We start from the raw sequence: 17,122 nt of genomic DNA on the forward strand, positions 1-17,122 counted from the left end.
ATAAAATGCACACTATTTCTCCAACACAACCTACGTACTAACTGAAGATAAAATTTATGATATCTTTATTTAAAAAATAAATAAATAAAAATACAGCATAAAGGCATAAATTTCAAAAAAAAAATCTCATCCATTTATTCTTGCACATGGTATTCCATGTGCAAGAATCCTTCTTCAAAAGGATTCCTGTTTACCATTTATTCAATAATTATGATGACATGAAATTATCATGTCATCATGACATGTTGACATGATCATTTAATGACCACTAAAAAAATAAAAAACAAACTTTGAAAAAAAAAAAAAACTGGATAACATAATGACTTCATCCAGTTTCATTATAATCCATTATGAAATTGATTATTATTAATTATTTTTTCCTCCTGTGAAAATAAAGCTGAATAAATATTCAATGTATATCTACCACACAATAGCCAAACTCATGACATACCTTTTTCCAGGCACAAAAGCTGTTTAGTATATCATCAACATCTGCAGTGAAAACTTGAGGTTTGTCTTCATCACTGTTTGGATGATCCATAGTGAAATTGCTGGTAATCTCAAATCAGTACAATTGATTATATCCTCAAGTACCATCAATAGGTGAAAGGCTAAGATGAAAAAGGGAAACTTAATTAACTTTGGATTTAAATATGAACTAGTTGTGATTTTCATGAAATAAATACATAAGAACAGTAATATATATATATATATATATATATATATACACACACACAAACAATGATGGAAACGAATGAAGGAAAGTTAACTGTAGTATGCATATATTAGCCAGTTGTCATATGAAAAGTTCAGAGAAATTGAAAAAATTATCAGTATAACTTGGATGAAATTTCTGGATGAAAAAACAATCATGAATATATGATCATAAGGAGTAAGATGGCATCATCATGCAGAACCACATGGTTCTACTATGGAAAGGGGTCAGGCAAGTGAATACATGATTTCATTGAAGAAAAGAAACATGAAACTTGACATGACAGAAGACTAAGTATAGCAATATGATGATTGCAATGATACTGTATTCCTACAGTTAATAGATATACTAAGAGTGAATGTAATTGGATGAATAATGAAATGTGACAGGAATTGAAGAAAAATATGAAGAATAAATGGAGGAAGTATAATGAAGAAGGTTTCCAGCTGATGAGTGAAGAGAAAAGTGAAGACGTGCAGAAAATGAATGTGATGGGGGGGGGGATGAAATATGAAGAGACTGGCACAGCAAACCAAGAAAAATATAAGAAATTGCATATTTATGTGGCTCATGAAAAAAAAAAGATAAGGAAGAATAATGGCCTTAATTGGTAAGCATGGCAGAATAGGATGTCACCAGCATAAAATATAGTAGTTTCATATATATACAGGGTGTTCGGGATAAATTTGACATATTTATAATTAATTATATTTTTCCGTAAGTTACATGTATTAACACACACTTCTCTTCATTTAAAAGTTTGGACCCTTCTTCATTCATATACAAGATGTCAGAAAGGATGGATAGCTGGAACCCACCTGAATCATGGAAGAGAATAACTTGTATCATGATGATTCGTGCCCGCCATCAAAATAAGGATATTACGACTGCTGCCCAATGCTCCCTGAATACAGTAAAAACAATCAGGCATGAACTAGAGACTTGCAATGGTGACTACGAGGATGTAGCAAGAAGAAAGATCCCTAGCAGACGATCTGATTGCGTTCGTACAGCAGAATTCCTCGCAAATCTGCAGGAACAGGTGTTGAAGAACCCTGGCATTGGAATTCGGGCTTTGTTCGTGGAGTTGCTAACTGTAGTCAAGCCCTGGATAACAAGGGTAGCCAATGGTAGGCCGTATGTATGGCAGCAGGATTCGGCCCCTTGCCACACCTCTGGGAAAAGTCAAAAATGGTTGTCTGAAAATTTCTACGACTTCACCAGTCCAAATGTTTGGCCTCCAAACTCCCCAGACCTTAACCCCATGGATTATTTTGTATGGGGCGCAGTTGAAAAAGACACCAATCGCACTTCCAGTAATACAAAAGCCCAGTTAATGGATAAAATTAAAACAGTTTTTGCGGCCCTTCCCAGGGAGACTGTAGCATCAGCTTGTTCGAGGTTCCGAAGCAGAATTGAAGCTGAGATCGATGCTAATGGTGGTTATTTTGAGTAAATCTTGTTGATAGTATTGTAATTAACTCTGCCTGTAATGTTTTTTTGTCAATTCATTAAATTTAATAGATACAAAGAAGATTTTCTTTTTCCTTATGAAACTGTGAAATTTATCCCGAACACCCTGTATATATATATATTCTGCCAGGATATTTCTACATGCCCAAGTGTATGAAGGTGTAAGAAAGATATTAAGTCAGATGTTAAGGCCATGGAACTGGATGGAATATCACTACATGTGTAAAATAAAAAACCAGCCAAGTTGACACAGCAGTTATCATGTCTGTTCTCCAACTAGCAGATATAGTGAGTTTGAATAATATTATGGGCATGGATGTTTGTGAATGCCTTTAAGTGGAAGATCAATTTCATCACCCAGTGTAAAACCACCATTTTACTTATTTGAAATCTGAAGCGTCTTGAAAAAGTTCCATAAGTTAAAATTGGCTTGAATACTATCTTGTATACAGCTAATTGAGTGTTTTGACTAATTTCTCTCTTATTCCATATAAATTTATTCAGTTGACTTTCTACTATACCAGCTTTATTGATTCTGTGGTATATTTCCATATTTAATTTACCATCTTCACTAAAAATCGTGCCTAAGTAGCTGAAATGTTTTACTTGTTCTATAGGTTCTCCATTCACAATGCAGTTGATATTTTCAATGTTTCTGCCTATTTTCATTGTCTTTGTCTTTTTTAATGCTGATCTTCACATATATTTTTTGCAACAGTTATTCACTTTAGTCAGGGAATCTTGCAAACTTGTAGCGGATTTATTTAGATGTATAACATCATCTGCATAAAGCAAAGAGCTGACATTAACATCTTCAATTTTGATGTCATGTTTAATACCACTTTCCTTCATAATGTGATCCATATAGATAATGAATAACAGAGTGGATAATGTACATCCTTGTCTGACACCAGATTTAACATTAAACCATTTTCCGGTACATCCTTCAATTCTAACAGCTGACTTACAACTCAAATACAGACTAAGTATTGCTTGATATAATTCCCCATTGACACCATATAACTGTAGTGTATTGAATAACTTCTCTCTTGGCACCTTGCCTTTTCCAGATCAACAAAACTTAAATACAGATCTTTGTTATATTTCTGATCTTGGCAGCTTCTATTTGACCTGAATCCAGCTTGTTCCTCACCAAGCTTCTCTTCCACAATACTTCTCAACCATTTCTGAAGTATTATTATTATTATTATTATTATTATGGGCAACTCCAAGGAGTCCATAGACTAATCGAGGGAGGCCCTAAAGTCATGTCAAGGACAACTATTCAACATTCACACAATATCTATCATACTTCGCCTTGAACTCATTTACAGTCATGGCACCCACAACAGACTGGCAGCTTATTCCACTCATTCACTTCTCCAAGTAAAAAACCTAGCTCTAACACCCTTACTAACCACACTCTTGCCCAACTTCCATGTATGGCCCTAGTCCTCCCACCACCAGTCCTATTCTCAAAAATATCTTCTGAATTAATCTTATAGAACCAGTTCAGTAATTTGAATGTCTCAATCATATCACCCCTTTTCTGCCTATCAACCAATTTCTGCAACCCACAAATCTTCAACCTGTTCTCATAAGGTTCATTTCACAGACCTGCTATCATCCTGGACATTCGTCACTGGATCCTCTCCACCTACTCCCGAACCAGAAAAACCCTGGCGCCCATATCTGGGCACAGTAGTCTAGATGGGATCTTATCAAGGCTCGATACAGAGGAACAATAACTTCTTTGTCTCTGCTTCTTAAAGTATTTTTCAGCAACCAAGTGATTTGATGAGCTGATTTAGCCACTTTTGCGATTTGTCCCCTAAACTTCAACTCCCTATCCACCAACACTCCCAAATCCCTGGATTCATCAATCTACTGGAGCACAGTTCCACCAATATGATATACTGCTGCTAATCTTTTCACCCCAAAATGCATAACTAACCTTACATTTTGCCACATTAAATTGACATCCATTCTCCTTAGTCCAGTCCTGCAAAATTTTGAAATCCTATGCACTCACTATTGCTCTCCCAACTTTGCATCATCAGCAAACAAATGAACAGGTCCTCTCAGATCCTTTCCTATATTGTTAATGAACAAATTGAACAGTAGTGGTCCTGAATAAACTACTCACTGATATCTCTCCAACAACCACCATCATTATCCATCCCCATATGCTGTAGTTTACTGATTAGAGCCGTCACTGTGTTATAAAACGTGAGCAAGTTACTGAGGCATGATCTACCCTTCACAAAACCATGCTGAGTCCCATACGGTATCCCATTTTCATCTATCCAATCCTGTATTTTCCTCTCGACTATTTTCTCCAAGACCTTGACAATGATTCCTGATATGCTGATCGGTCGGTAATTTACAACAGCAGTCTTCGGACCTCCTTTATGCAGTGGAACTATTTTTCCCCCTTTCCACCCCCTTGGGACTAACTCAGACCCGATACTCAAATTAAACAAAATGGTCAAGGGCACTGACAATTCTTTAGCCACTTCATGTATGACACGAGCTCCAATCCCACAGATGTATTGACATCGAGGTTTTGTAAGATACTATTCACCTCCACTTCATTCACCACAATTCCCGTATAAGCTGTTGGTTCTTTCATTCCTGCAATGTCACCACCTGAATGATATACTCTTGCAAAGTGCTCGCTCAGTAATTCCACTATATCAACTGATTCGGTTACCTCCCTACCTTCGGCATTCTTTAAAATCATTCTGCCATATACATTTTTTCTTTTACTTGCAACATATCGAAAAAACTGTTTGGGATTCTCTTTAGCCTGCATAGCTAATGTTCTTTCATAATATGCTTTTGCTTTTCTTACCACACTCGTTATCCTTCTGGTCTGCACTTTATACTGTTCGTGTGCCTGCCGGTCACCTTTCTCCTTAAATTCCCTCCACAGTTATTTCTTTTTTTGCAGCTCATGATGCAAAATTTTGACATTGGTGTTATTCATCCATTTAACCCCTACTTGATTTATTATTCGAACTCTAGGTATACAGTCAGCCACTGCCTCCTGCAAACACTTCTTAACTGCCTCCCATGCACTATCAACATTCAGCCCTTGCAGTTTAACATGCCATGTCACTGAACCAATCAAACTCCTAAGCTTGTCATACTTACCAGTCTGATAATTCCACATGTACCCTGTCTTAATTGTAAATTCCACACTTTTAGCCACCTCCCAAGTCAAGACCCTATGATCACTCTCACCAATTGGTGGCAACGTGGTCATATTCGTTACAGCCAAATTCTCAGATGCAATTACTAGGTCAAGCACTCTCTGACCCCTAGTATTTTCCATTACATGGTGTCACAGATAGTTATCCCTTAATCACTGCATAAAATCCAATTCCTTTCTCCCATGTGTCCTCTCCTCCTTCCAATCAATGTTACCATAGTTGAAATCACCCATAATAATTACCCTTCTTCCACTCATTTCTTCTATTTGCTTACGCACACACTATCTCCACCATCTGTTACATCACCTGGTCTATAGCAGCACCCAACTGTATATTTTGTTCTGCTAGTTTCAATCTCACACCAAATAGCCTCAAATGTGCTCTTTTCTCTATCCTGCAGTTCCACTTCTATTCTCCTTGGCTGTAGCTCATTAGCTATCAAAATTACTCGCAGTCGACAGGATTCGAACCTGTGTGGGGAGACCCCCAACGGATTTCTAGTCCGTTGCCTTAACCACTTAGCCATGTGTGCTGAATAAGACTCTGTACCTATAAATACAATATTAATGTAGATACAAAAGAAGCAGCAAACATAAACTGTAAGGTAGATTTAAAATAATTCTTAGATCACTTCACAGATTCCCTCATCATCATCATCAAATTCCTGCCATGTACCCACAAGGGGTGTACAGGATATGACAGTACTACATGAAAAAATTACATCATTACCATCTTCCTATCTACAATTTTCCTCCAAATCAGTCTGTTACTTGTCAAGACTCCAACATTATCAGAGCTTATATTTCTATCGTCTAAGGCACTTTGTACCGTATCAATCCACCTATATCTTGGTCTTCCTCTGGGTCGTTTTGCTGCCAACCTGGCAGAGAACACTTGTTTTGCTAATCTTTCTTCGCCTATTCTGTTTAGGTGACCATACCACCTGAGATTAGCTCTGCTAACACATTCCTGGATGCTGACAATATCAAGTTCTTTCCTAATATCCTCGTTTTTAATATGATATTGCCATTGATGCCATCTGTTCACGCCTATAATCTTTCTCAGGACTCTCATATCTGTGGGTCAAGTGTTTTACTTCTGACCCAGCTCTCAGATCCATAAGTTAAGACTGGTTTGAACACTGTCTTGTATACAGCTAATTTAGTGTTCCGACTAATTTCTCTCTTATTCTATATGAATTTATTCAATTGACTTCCCACCATACCAGCTTTGCTGATTCTGTTGTCCATTTCTATATTTAATTTACCATCTTCAGTAAAAATCGTGCCTAAGTAGCTGAAATATTTTACTTGTTCCACAGGTTCTCCATTCACAACACAGTTGACATTTTCAATGATTCTGCCTATTTTCATTGTCTTTGTCTTTTTATTGCTGACCTTCATACCATATCTATTACAACAACTATTCAATTTAGTCAGAGAATCTTGCAGACTTGTAGCGGATTTATTTAGAAGTATAACATCATCTGCATAAAGCAAAAAGCTGACATTAACATCTCCAATTTTGATATCATGTTTAATACCACTTTCCTTCATAATGTGATCCATATAAATAATGAATAACAGAGGGGATAATGTACATCCTTGTCTCACACCAGATTTAACATTAAACCATCTTTCTGTACTTCCTTCAATTCTAACTGCTGACTTACAACTCAAATAAAGACTAAGTATTGCTTGATATAATGTCCCATTGACATATAACTGCAGCATATTGAATAGCTTGTCTCTTGGCACCTTATCATATGCCTTTTCCAAATCGACAAAACTTAAATACAGATCTTTGTTATATTCCCATGCTTTCTCGACTATTTGTCGTAAAGTGAAGATCTGATCCTGACAGCCTCTATTTAGCCTGAATCCAGCTTGTTCTTCACCAAGCTTTTCTTCCACAATTCTTCTCAACCGTTTCTCAAGTATACTTGCATAGATCTTGCCAGGAACACTCAGCAGGAAAATACCTCTGTAATTCTCACATTCAGTTTTATTTCCCTTTTTATATATGGGTACTATGAGAGCTCTACTCCAATCATCGGGAATTCATCCCTCTGTCCAGGCATTCTGAACTATGCAGTGCAGCCACTGTAGGACTCTTATACCACCATACTTCAGCATTTCTGGTCGAATATCATCTACTCCAGCTGCCTTTCCACATTTCAAGCTTTCACAGATCTTTGGACAGATAATGCTAAAATAAAAAAAAATTATATCAAGAACTTACAAAATGCCTTAGATGATATAAAAACAATGATAGAATTAAAGGGCAACCTAAATAAAATAAAAATTTGCAATTCAGCAGGAGTGGGATAAACTCCAAACATCAGAGATTATTAAAATTTTTAATAAAATATATACAAGTGGAAAAATACAAATAGAGTGGAATAATACCTACATTTAACAAGGGGATAAAAGAAAACTAACTAATGAAATTAATTAGTTTTCTTTTATTCCCAGTATTAGATTAATCTAATTAGAATAGATTAATTATTATATTAATGAAAAATTTTAAATAGAGAGGGGAAAAATATTAGAATGTCAAAATGGATTTAGAAAAGGATGCTCTAGAATGGATGCAGCTTTCTGTTAAAGTAGAAAAAAGAATTACTAAATTATATTTAGTAATTCACTCTTTTATTTATAGATAGGATAAAGGCCTCTCCCATTGAGGAAGATTTGGGTCTACTATGCCCATGGTGACCAAGTCCATATTCGGAGAGTGTATCTATACTCAGGTGAACGAATGTATGAAGATGAAGAACAATCACAAACATCCATGCCTATGTGGGATTCGAACCAGCAGCCTCTTGGCTGGAGAGAGGATCCACTAACTACTCAGCCAACCAGGTAGGAGTTTACAGATTATGAAAATATATTTAATAAAGTAAAAAGGCACTGTTTGATATTACAAATAATAAATAAACCTAATATTTTATTGCAAGCAATATTGAACATATACAAAGATACTGAAATAAAAATAAATAAAAAACAATCTAAAGCAAGACATAGATATCCTCTGTCTCTAACATTTTTTAATATTTATATTAATGAAATACTACTACAATGGAACATATGTTATTATTTGGAGAGACAAGAAAGACAATTTACAAAGTGCAATATATAATTAGTTTTGAATGAAAATATCTACAAATAAAGCTAAAAGAATAGCAATTTATGGACAAATTCTGATTACAAGTAAATAGTTATTAATAATAAAATAACAGAACAGATAAACACTTTATTATCTTGGATGTGAAACATCATTTAAAAGAGAAAAATAGATGAAATTAAAAACTTTAAAAGTTTTACAGGTTATTGGAAGTTTTTTCACTTGGTTAGACTATAAATTATATATTTAGTTTAATCCTTTATCCAAGTGTAAGCAAACAAAGTTTGCACCTAAAGTATCTTCTGAACTGAGGCAACTCATGGCAAAGGTTGACTGACTTCACATCATTTGCCTTGGTATCCCATATCCTTGAAGACATGTATAATGCTATGCATTATGGGAAGGGTCACTACCCAGACCAGTTTTGACCTTTACTGAGGTCTCTTCAGTGGGAGCCAGACCCAGAGGTGATACCAAGGTTGAAGCAATGTAGAAGCCATATTTCCATATACCAGTTGCCAAAAGGTGTCACACCTTATTATTAAATTACTCTGGATTAGAGAAAGATGTCAGAAGTTTTTTCACTTGGTTATGTCTAACTAAGTGAAAAAACTAAACTAAAAACAGATTCTCTTGAATATCTGTTTTCTCTCTTATTATGAAATAAGAGAATTTTCACTTTTATATTTCTTTAATGTGAAATTTTGATTAAATGACTCCCCCCCCCCACCTGGGCCTCATCAGAAATGAATTGGTAAACGAATGCGATTGTCAATTCAATGTTGCAAGCGTAAGGTTTTCAAATTTGGGAAAATTTGAAATCCACAAAATGAGTGGAAATGTCTTGGAAGAGGTAGAGGAAATGAGATCAGGGAGTGATTGTGGACAAAGTCCTAAAATTTTGGCATGTTGCTAAAATTGTGAATATAATGGAAATGATAGAGAGGGTAATGACTTGTAGAAGTAAGGATGTTATGGTTCCATTGCATAAAACTTTGATCTGGCCACATATGGATTATTTTGCACAGATTTGGTCACCCTGTGTTCAAAAAGATGAAGATGTATTACAGAATTTGGAAGTTTATTTTTAACTTGGTTAGACTATAATAAATTTAGTTTAATCCTTTATCCAAGTGTAAGCAAACAAAGTCTGCACCTGAAATATCTTCAGGACTGAGGTAAGGTAGTGCAACACTAGGAAACTCCGAGCAAAGGTGGACCAAGTTCTCATCACTCCTTGTCTCAGTATCTCCCATAATGCAAAGCACATCTCCTTGCAGACATGTATACTGCTATGCATTAAGGGAAGGGCCACTACCCAGACCGGTTTCAACCCTTATTGAGGTGTATTAAGTAAAGACCTCTCTAAAAATTAGATGATCCCAAAAGATCGCCCAACTCAGCTTTGTTCCATTCGGTGACAGGCTCAACCCATCATCAAGAAGAACTCCTCAACATTGGTTCTACCCAGTGGCAAGCTCACCCCACCACCAGACAGAGCCATAATCTCAGTGGTGGCTCTACTCAGAGACAGTCAAAAATCTACCCCAAGCAGAGCCTCTCATATATATCCAGCATGGGAGGCAGACCCAAACGTCGAGATACTAAGGCAGAAGCAATAGGAGAGGTCATATTTATCTATAGGAGTTGCCAACAGGTGTACGACCTTATTATTGAATTACTCTGGATTTAGGGAAAGATGTTGGAAGTTTCTTTTTCATTTGGTTAGACTATAATAACTTTAGTTTAATCCTTTATCCAAGTATAAGTAAACAAAGTTTGTGCCTGAAAATATCTTCAGGACTGAGGTAAGGTAGTGCAACACCAGGCAACTCCGAGCAAAGGTGGACTAAGTTCTCATCACTCTTTGTCTCAGTATCTCCCATAATGCAAAGCACATCTCCTTGTGGACATGTACACTGCTATGCATTAGAGGAAGGATTAAACTAAATTTATTATAGTCTAACCAAGTGAAAACCTAGTCCAACATCTTTCTCTAAATCCAGAGTAATTCAATAATAAGGTGGTACACCTGTTGGAAACTCCTATAGGTAATTATGACTTCTCCTATTGCTTCTGCCTTAGCACTTCCACGTTTGGGTCTACCTCCTATGCTGAATATGAGAGGCTCTGCTTGAAGTAGGTTTTTGCCCGTCTCTGAGTAGAGCCACCGCTGAGATTATGGCTCTGTCTGGTGGTGGGGGTGAGCCTGCCACTGGGTGGAACCAATGCTGAGAAGTTCTTCTTGGTGACAGGGTGAGCCTGTCACTGAGTGGAACAACGTTGGGTTGGGAGATCTTTCAGGATCGTCTAATTTTTAGATAGGTCTTTACTTAAATACACCTCAATAAAGGTTGAAACAGGTCTGGGTAGTGGCCCTTTCCTTAATGTATAGCAGTATACATGTCTGCAAGCAGATATACTTTTCATTATGGGAGATACTGAGACAAGGAGTGATGAGAGCTTGGTCCACCTTTGCTAAGAGTTGCACTATCTTACCTCAGTCCTGAAGATATTTTCAGGTGCAAACTTTGTTTGCTTACACTTGAATAAAGGATTAAACTAAATTTATTATGTAGCCAAGGGGACAATAAATCCCTCATTACCCCAAAGCCGGACACGAAACTCGGAGATCGAAATCTAAGAGTTTCATGCCGAAGAACTATCGGCGAGTCCAAGCACAAGTCAACACCAGGCAACTCTGAGCAAAGATCGAGCAGGCTCCATCACTATCCTTAATATTTTCTCATAATGTCAAACGCAGCTCCTAGGAGATGTACCACTGTTTTACATTATGAGGAGAGGCCACCACCCAGACCGGCTTCAACCCCTATTGAGTTTCGTGTCTGGCTTTGGGGTAATGAGTGATTTGTTGTCCTCTTGGCTTAATTTGCGCCGCCGGAGAAATGGTCTCTTGGCTCAAAATTTACTATGTATTAGAGAAGATCTAGAGACAATTGATTATGGTTATTTCTGGTCCTTGGAATAGTTATGAAGGTGATTATGAAGACAGATTGATAAAATGCAATTTGCAGAAATTGTTGAGTGTGGGGGGGGGGGGGATATGAGTGAGACATAAGCTGTTACGGGATGATTACCAAATTAATGTGAGGTGGTTTTAGGTAGAATGGGTGAAGAGGGAGAGAATAACAGGTCATCTTTGGAAGCAGTATAAGGAAGGGGTGAGGTACACGTTTTTCGCATGAAGAGTGCTGAGTGATTGGTATACACTGCCTAAGAGTGTGACGAGTGTAGAGAAGGTGAACATATTTAAGGTGATATATGATAAACTAGTGGGTGACAGTGGGACCTCCCGAAATGAGTCTTTTAACTCCATGGAGGTTTGATGATAATAATAATGATAAAAAAAATAGATATAGTTCCTTTTTTTATGCGTATATCCATACACATGGCAAGCTGCAAGCCAATAGCACACTGCTCTTACAGGAGATGCGATACGGGTCACATTATCCGGAAACCCTCCTCCAAAGACACCAAACATTGAACTTTCTCAAGCGGTCAATATGCAGTACGAAGGTCTGCCAACGGTCGATAAATTTCAGCCAAAAAAAGTTTAGCGTATTTCCAAGCTGACATTGTATACAATCCAATGAATAAGCACATATTTATAACTTCAGTAATGGATAACCAATTTACCTATTTTTAAATCATTTGTTTCGAAATTCCCCATACATTTTTTACAAACACAAACATAACTTCAAACAATCGAAACCAAAATAAGAATTTCCCGCCAGAGTATTAAAACGGGATTGGCTATAGCTTAATATGTCTAAATTATAAATTCTCTTCTTACTACAGGATACAGCCCAAATAGAGCCTAAGTCTCCTGGATTTGCAGTCTCACCATCCAAAACCTCACATCTACTGTACGGATATTAAAATATGATGCTGCAATCTTCACTAAAGGTATCTATTCATCTTCTTCTTCGTTTCGTTTTCTTTCTGGTCTTTTTGTTCAATTCCTGTATATATACACAGCTTGGGAAAAAAAGTCAAAGGATACCATAGTGTAAGGAACAAACAGTCATAGCGCACCTTAATTATATGTACGACCTCATTTCGCTACGATGACTGCAGCAATGCTATAGCGCAGTGATGAGCAACCCTCGTGCCACATGCGGCCCTACAACTACTAACCTGTTGGCCACCGAAACGTTACACTTCATTTAGATGAAGCGTAAAAATTTTAGCAATAGCAACAATGTGTTATCAATATGAAGTACCGATTAAGAGGTGACATGAAAAATATTTTTTCGCGACAATTGTTCCCATGATTGTGCCATTCACCTTTCCATTTTCAGTTGTGCACCACCAGTCGTACATTAATGATATTTGAAAGTAGTTGCAATATTATTGAATAAACTTATTGCTAAAAGTTCTTTCAAAACCTAAACAAATTATAAATTCATAACGGTAATATAATTTTTGCTTTTAAAAAGTTGTTTCTTTACAATTTTTTTCTTTGTTTTTTACAAACAGAATCCTGCTTTTAATCAAAACACCAGTCCAAAATCTAGAAAACGCAAAGTTGAGGGCGAAAATCGTCAGTTTAACGAAAGATGGATATGGGACTATTTTTTTTTTTACTTCCATAAACGACCTTGCCGTTTGCTTGATATACTGTGAAAAGATATCTGTTCTCAAGGAATATCAAATCAAGAGGCATTATAAAACTAGACATTCTTCAAAATTTGACAATTTGCAAGGACGGTTGAGCAAAGACAAAGTGAATCAACTGCAAAAAAAAAAAAAAACTTAAACATGCAAAAATGTATTTAGAGGTGATACTGCAGTATCCGCTGTTCGTGCAAACTACATTGTTGGTCATATTTTGTCAAAAAGAATGAAATCATTCTCTGATGGAGAAATAGTAAAAGAATGCTTACTAGCGGTAGCAGATGTCGCTTTCCCTGATAAAAAGATATAATTTCGAAAATCAGTTTGTCGCGATTTACAATCGCAAGAAGACTTGGTGATCTTTCACAAAGTATTGAAGAAATTTTGCAGGCCCATATTTCTAAGATAGAATCGATTTCTTTAGCGTTGTATGAAAGTTGTGATAGTAGTGATTAGGGCAAAACTTGCTGTCATTTTTGAGAGGAGCAGATTCTAGTTTTGATGCAAATTAAAGAATTTCCATCTTTAGTTCTCCATTGAAAAGAACTACTACCGGAAACGATACTCGTATATACAGGGAACTGAAAACTGATCTTAACAAATTAAATATCCCAATAGAAAAGAACGTAGTTATAACACGTGAAGCTTGACATGTCTAGTATAAATGTTGGTCCATTGGTATTATTATCCAGAGATATAAAAAGATTAACAGGACGGGAAATAATTATCCCTCACTGCATTATATTATTATTACTAATATTATTATTAAGAGAGACTTCCAGAGAGACAGGGACTCATCGAAGGAGGACACATAATACATGCCATAGCTACCATACTGATTATTATTATTATTATTATTAACGCTGGGCGTTAATAATATTATTATTAAAGAAAGCGCTGTGTAGGCATACTAACGGACGCACGATGATATCGCTGCTCCAGTTTTATATAGTTTTAAAGTGGTTCCAACTCCTGTTCTAAGTTGAAAGTGCTCCCAAGTAACCCTACTTATCACGCCGAACACAGTGATATAAAATTCAACGAGATCGGCTAAGAAGAAACCAAATTTTGAAGTGTTAAAAAGGGAACAGAGAGGACCGTGGTCAACAACCAGCGAAGAACAAAGGACGTCGCCATCTTTATAATCACGCCAAACTGCCTAAGGGAAAAAAGGTGAGTCATGAAGTGTATCAAATGCCTAGAGGATTTATCGTCCAACGGGAAAAATATAACTTGTACGAAATGCATTAGGATTTTACACTTAAAATGTGTCGGCTTTTCAGAAACAACCGGGCAACATACATATAAATCCGATGTCACACGCGAGGAATGGAAGTACGTACTCTGTTGGAAGAAAAGAAACGCGCCTAAAGCAGCCACCTACGACGCAGCCATTTATACCGGAGGCAAAATCAGACGACGAACTGAACAGACAAAAAAAATGCAGGTGAGTCCTATAATTTCAACTCTTTAAATGTACTAATAGGAAACGGTCTAGAGACCATAAAAGCCAGCTTAGTAGACCTTGTGCAAGAACTCTTTAATAAACAGAACGAACAAATAACAAAAAAAATCTAGCGAATATGACGATTTGGTAAAACAATAATATAGCAGTTATAGAAGTATTGCAAACGGTAAAAGACATTAAAATGAGCATTAACGCACTAAATGACAGGCAACACAATTTGATGAAAGAGACATCCGAACTCCGTCAAGAACTTCATGCTCTAAAACTACAATACGGACGTTTAAATCAGCAACAACGTAAAGAAGATCTAGTCATAAACAGTCTTCCTGAAACTGCACCTACAGAAAAATCCCAGAGACGTGATTTTAAAATTAGGCCACGTAATTGATATCCCCCTACAACTTAACGACATTCAGACCGTAAATCGGATTCCTAGGAAGAGCAATAACCAAGGCTTGCCACGACCTGCACCAGTCATAATTCGTCTTAAGAGCAACTCCACAAGAGACAAACTCATAAAAGCCAGCAGCCAGAAAAAAACAGTTGCCAAGGAATTGAACACACAGCAAGACAATACACCAATCTTGGTATCCGAATATTTAACACCATTCAACCAGAATCTGTTGTACCAAATTATTATCATTATCATCAGCATCATCATCATCATCAAATTCCTGGCATGTACCCACAAGGGGTGTAGAGGATATGATAGTACTACATGAAAAAATTATATCATTACTAACTTCCTATCTACAATTTTCCTCCTAATCAGTCTGTTACTTGTCAAGACTCCAACATTATCAGAGCTTATATTTCTATCGTCTAAGGCACTTTGTACCGTATCAATCCACCTATATCTTGGTCTTCCTCTGGGTCGTTTTGCTGCCAACCTGACAGAGAACACTTGTTTTGCTAATCTTTCCTCGCCCATTCTGTTTAAATGACTATACCATCTGAGATTAGCTCTGCTAACGCATTCCTGGATGCTGACAATGTCAAGGTCTTTCCTAATATCCTCATTTTTAATATGATATTGCCATTGATGCCATCTGTTCACGCCTATAATCTTTCTCAGGACTCTCATATCTGCGGTCTCTAGTCTTTGGAGAAGTGTTTTACTTCTGACCCAGCTCTCAGATCCATAAGTTAAAACTGGTTTGAACACTGTCTTGTATACAGCTAATTTAGTGTTCCGATTAATTTCTCTCTTATTCCATATGAATTTATTCAATTGACTTCCCACCATACCAGCTTTGCTGATTCTGTTGTCTATTTCCATATTTAATTTACCATCTTCAGTAAAAATCGTGCCTAAGTAGCTGAAATGTTTTACTTGTTCCACAGGTTCTCCATTCACAACACAGTTGACATTATCAATGATTCTGCCTATTTTCATTGTCTTTGTCGTTTTATTGCTGACCTTCATACCATATCTATTACAACAACTATTCAATTTAGTCAGAGAATCTTGCAGACTTGTAGCGGATTTATTTAGAAGTATAACATCATCCGCATAAAGCAAAGAGCTGACATTAACATCTCCAATTTTGATATCATGTTTAATACCACTTTCCTTCATAATGTGAATCCATATAGATAATGAATAGCAGAGTGGATAATGTACATCCTTGTCTCACACCAGATTTAACATTAAACCATCTTCCTGTACTTCCTTCAATTTTAACTGCTGACTTACAACTCAAATAAAGACTAAGTATTGCTTCATATAATGCCCCATTGACACCATATAACTGCAGCGTATTGAATAGCTTCTCTCTTGGCACCTTATCATATGCCTTTTCCAAATCGACATAACTTAAATACAGATCTTTGTTATATTCCCATGCTTTCTCGACTATTTGTCGTAGAGTGAAGATCTGATCCTTACAGCCTCTGTTTGGCCTGAATCCAGCTTGTTCTTCACGAAGCTTTTTTTCCACAATTCTTCTCAACCGTTTCTCAAGTATACTTGCATAGATTTTGCCAGGAACACTCAGTAGGGAAATAACTCTGTGATTCTTACATTCGTTTTATTTCCCTTTTTATATATGGGTACCATGAGGGCTCTACTCCAATCATCTGGAATTCGTCCCTCCCTCTGTCCAGGCTTTCTGAAATATGCAGTGCAGCCACTGTAAGACTGTTATACCACCATACTTCAGCATGTCTGGTCGAATATCATCTACTCCAGCTGCCTTTCCACATTTCAAGTCTTTGATTGCTTTTTCTACTTCAAGTATGGATATGTAATCCTGCCTGCATGTCTGGTCAGTGTTTTTTACCACTGTGCTGTCATCACTGCTTGCTTCATTTAGCAGTTTTTCAAAGTAATTACTCCTTACTTCAAGGATATCTTTTATTCCAGTTTTCATGTCACCTGTATCATCCCTCACTCCTTTTACAGCACTCTTTCCTCCATTCCTAAGCATCTTCAACAACCTCCAGAATATTTTGCCACCTTCTTGATATTTATTTTCTATATTCTTG

General features: G+C 36.7%; 1 protein-coding gene and 1 non-coding gene across 3 annotated transcripts in view; both read right to left on the reverse strand.

Moving 5' to 3' along the window:
• LOC150096743 (coiled-coil domain-containing protein 152-like) overlaps positions 1-12,273 on the reverse strand; it is a 153,775-nt gene extending 141,502 nt beyond the window's left edge. For both annotated transcript variants that reach the window (XM_090408440.1, XM_090408439.1), the window contains exons 1-2: positions 12,187-12,273; positions 452-611 (exon numbers count right to left, since the gene is read on the reverse strand). In XM_090408440.1, coding sequence (XP_090264566.1) covers positions 452-541 — 90 coding nt within the window. In that variant the 5' untranslated portion in view covers positions 542-611; positions 12,187-12,273. The remainder of the gene's footprint in view (positions 1-451; positions 612-12,186) is intronic.
• TRNAS-AGA (transfer RNA serine (anticodon AGA)) lies at positions 5,853-5,935 on the reverse strand. Its single transcript has one exon. It is a non-coding gene; the product is annotated as a tRNA-Ser (tRNA).
• Positions 12,274-17,122: the final 4,849 nt, after the last annotated feature.

The sequence above is a fragment of the Typopeltis vanoorti genome, chromosome 18, assembly GCF_054136105.1.
Source record: "Typopeltis vanoorti isolate ZY-2024b chromosome 18, IOZ_Tvanoo_1.0, whole genome shotgun sequence".
Taxonomy (NCBI): domain Eukaryota; kingdom Metazoa; phylum Arthropoda; class Arachnida; order Uropygi; family Thelyphonidae; genus Typopeltis; species Typopeltis vanoorti.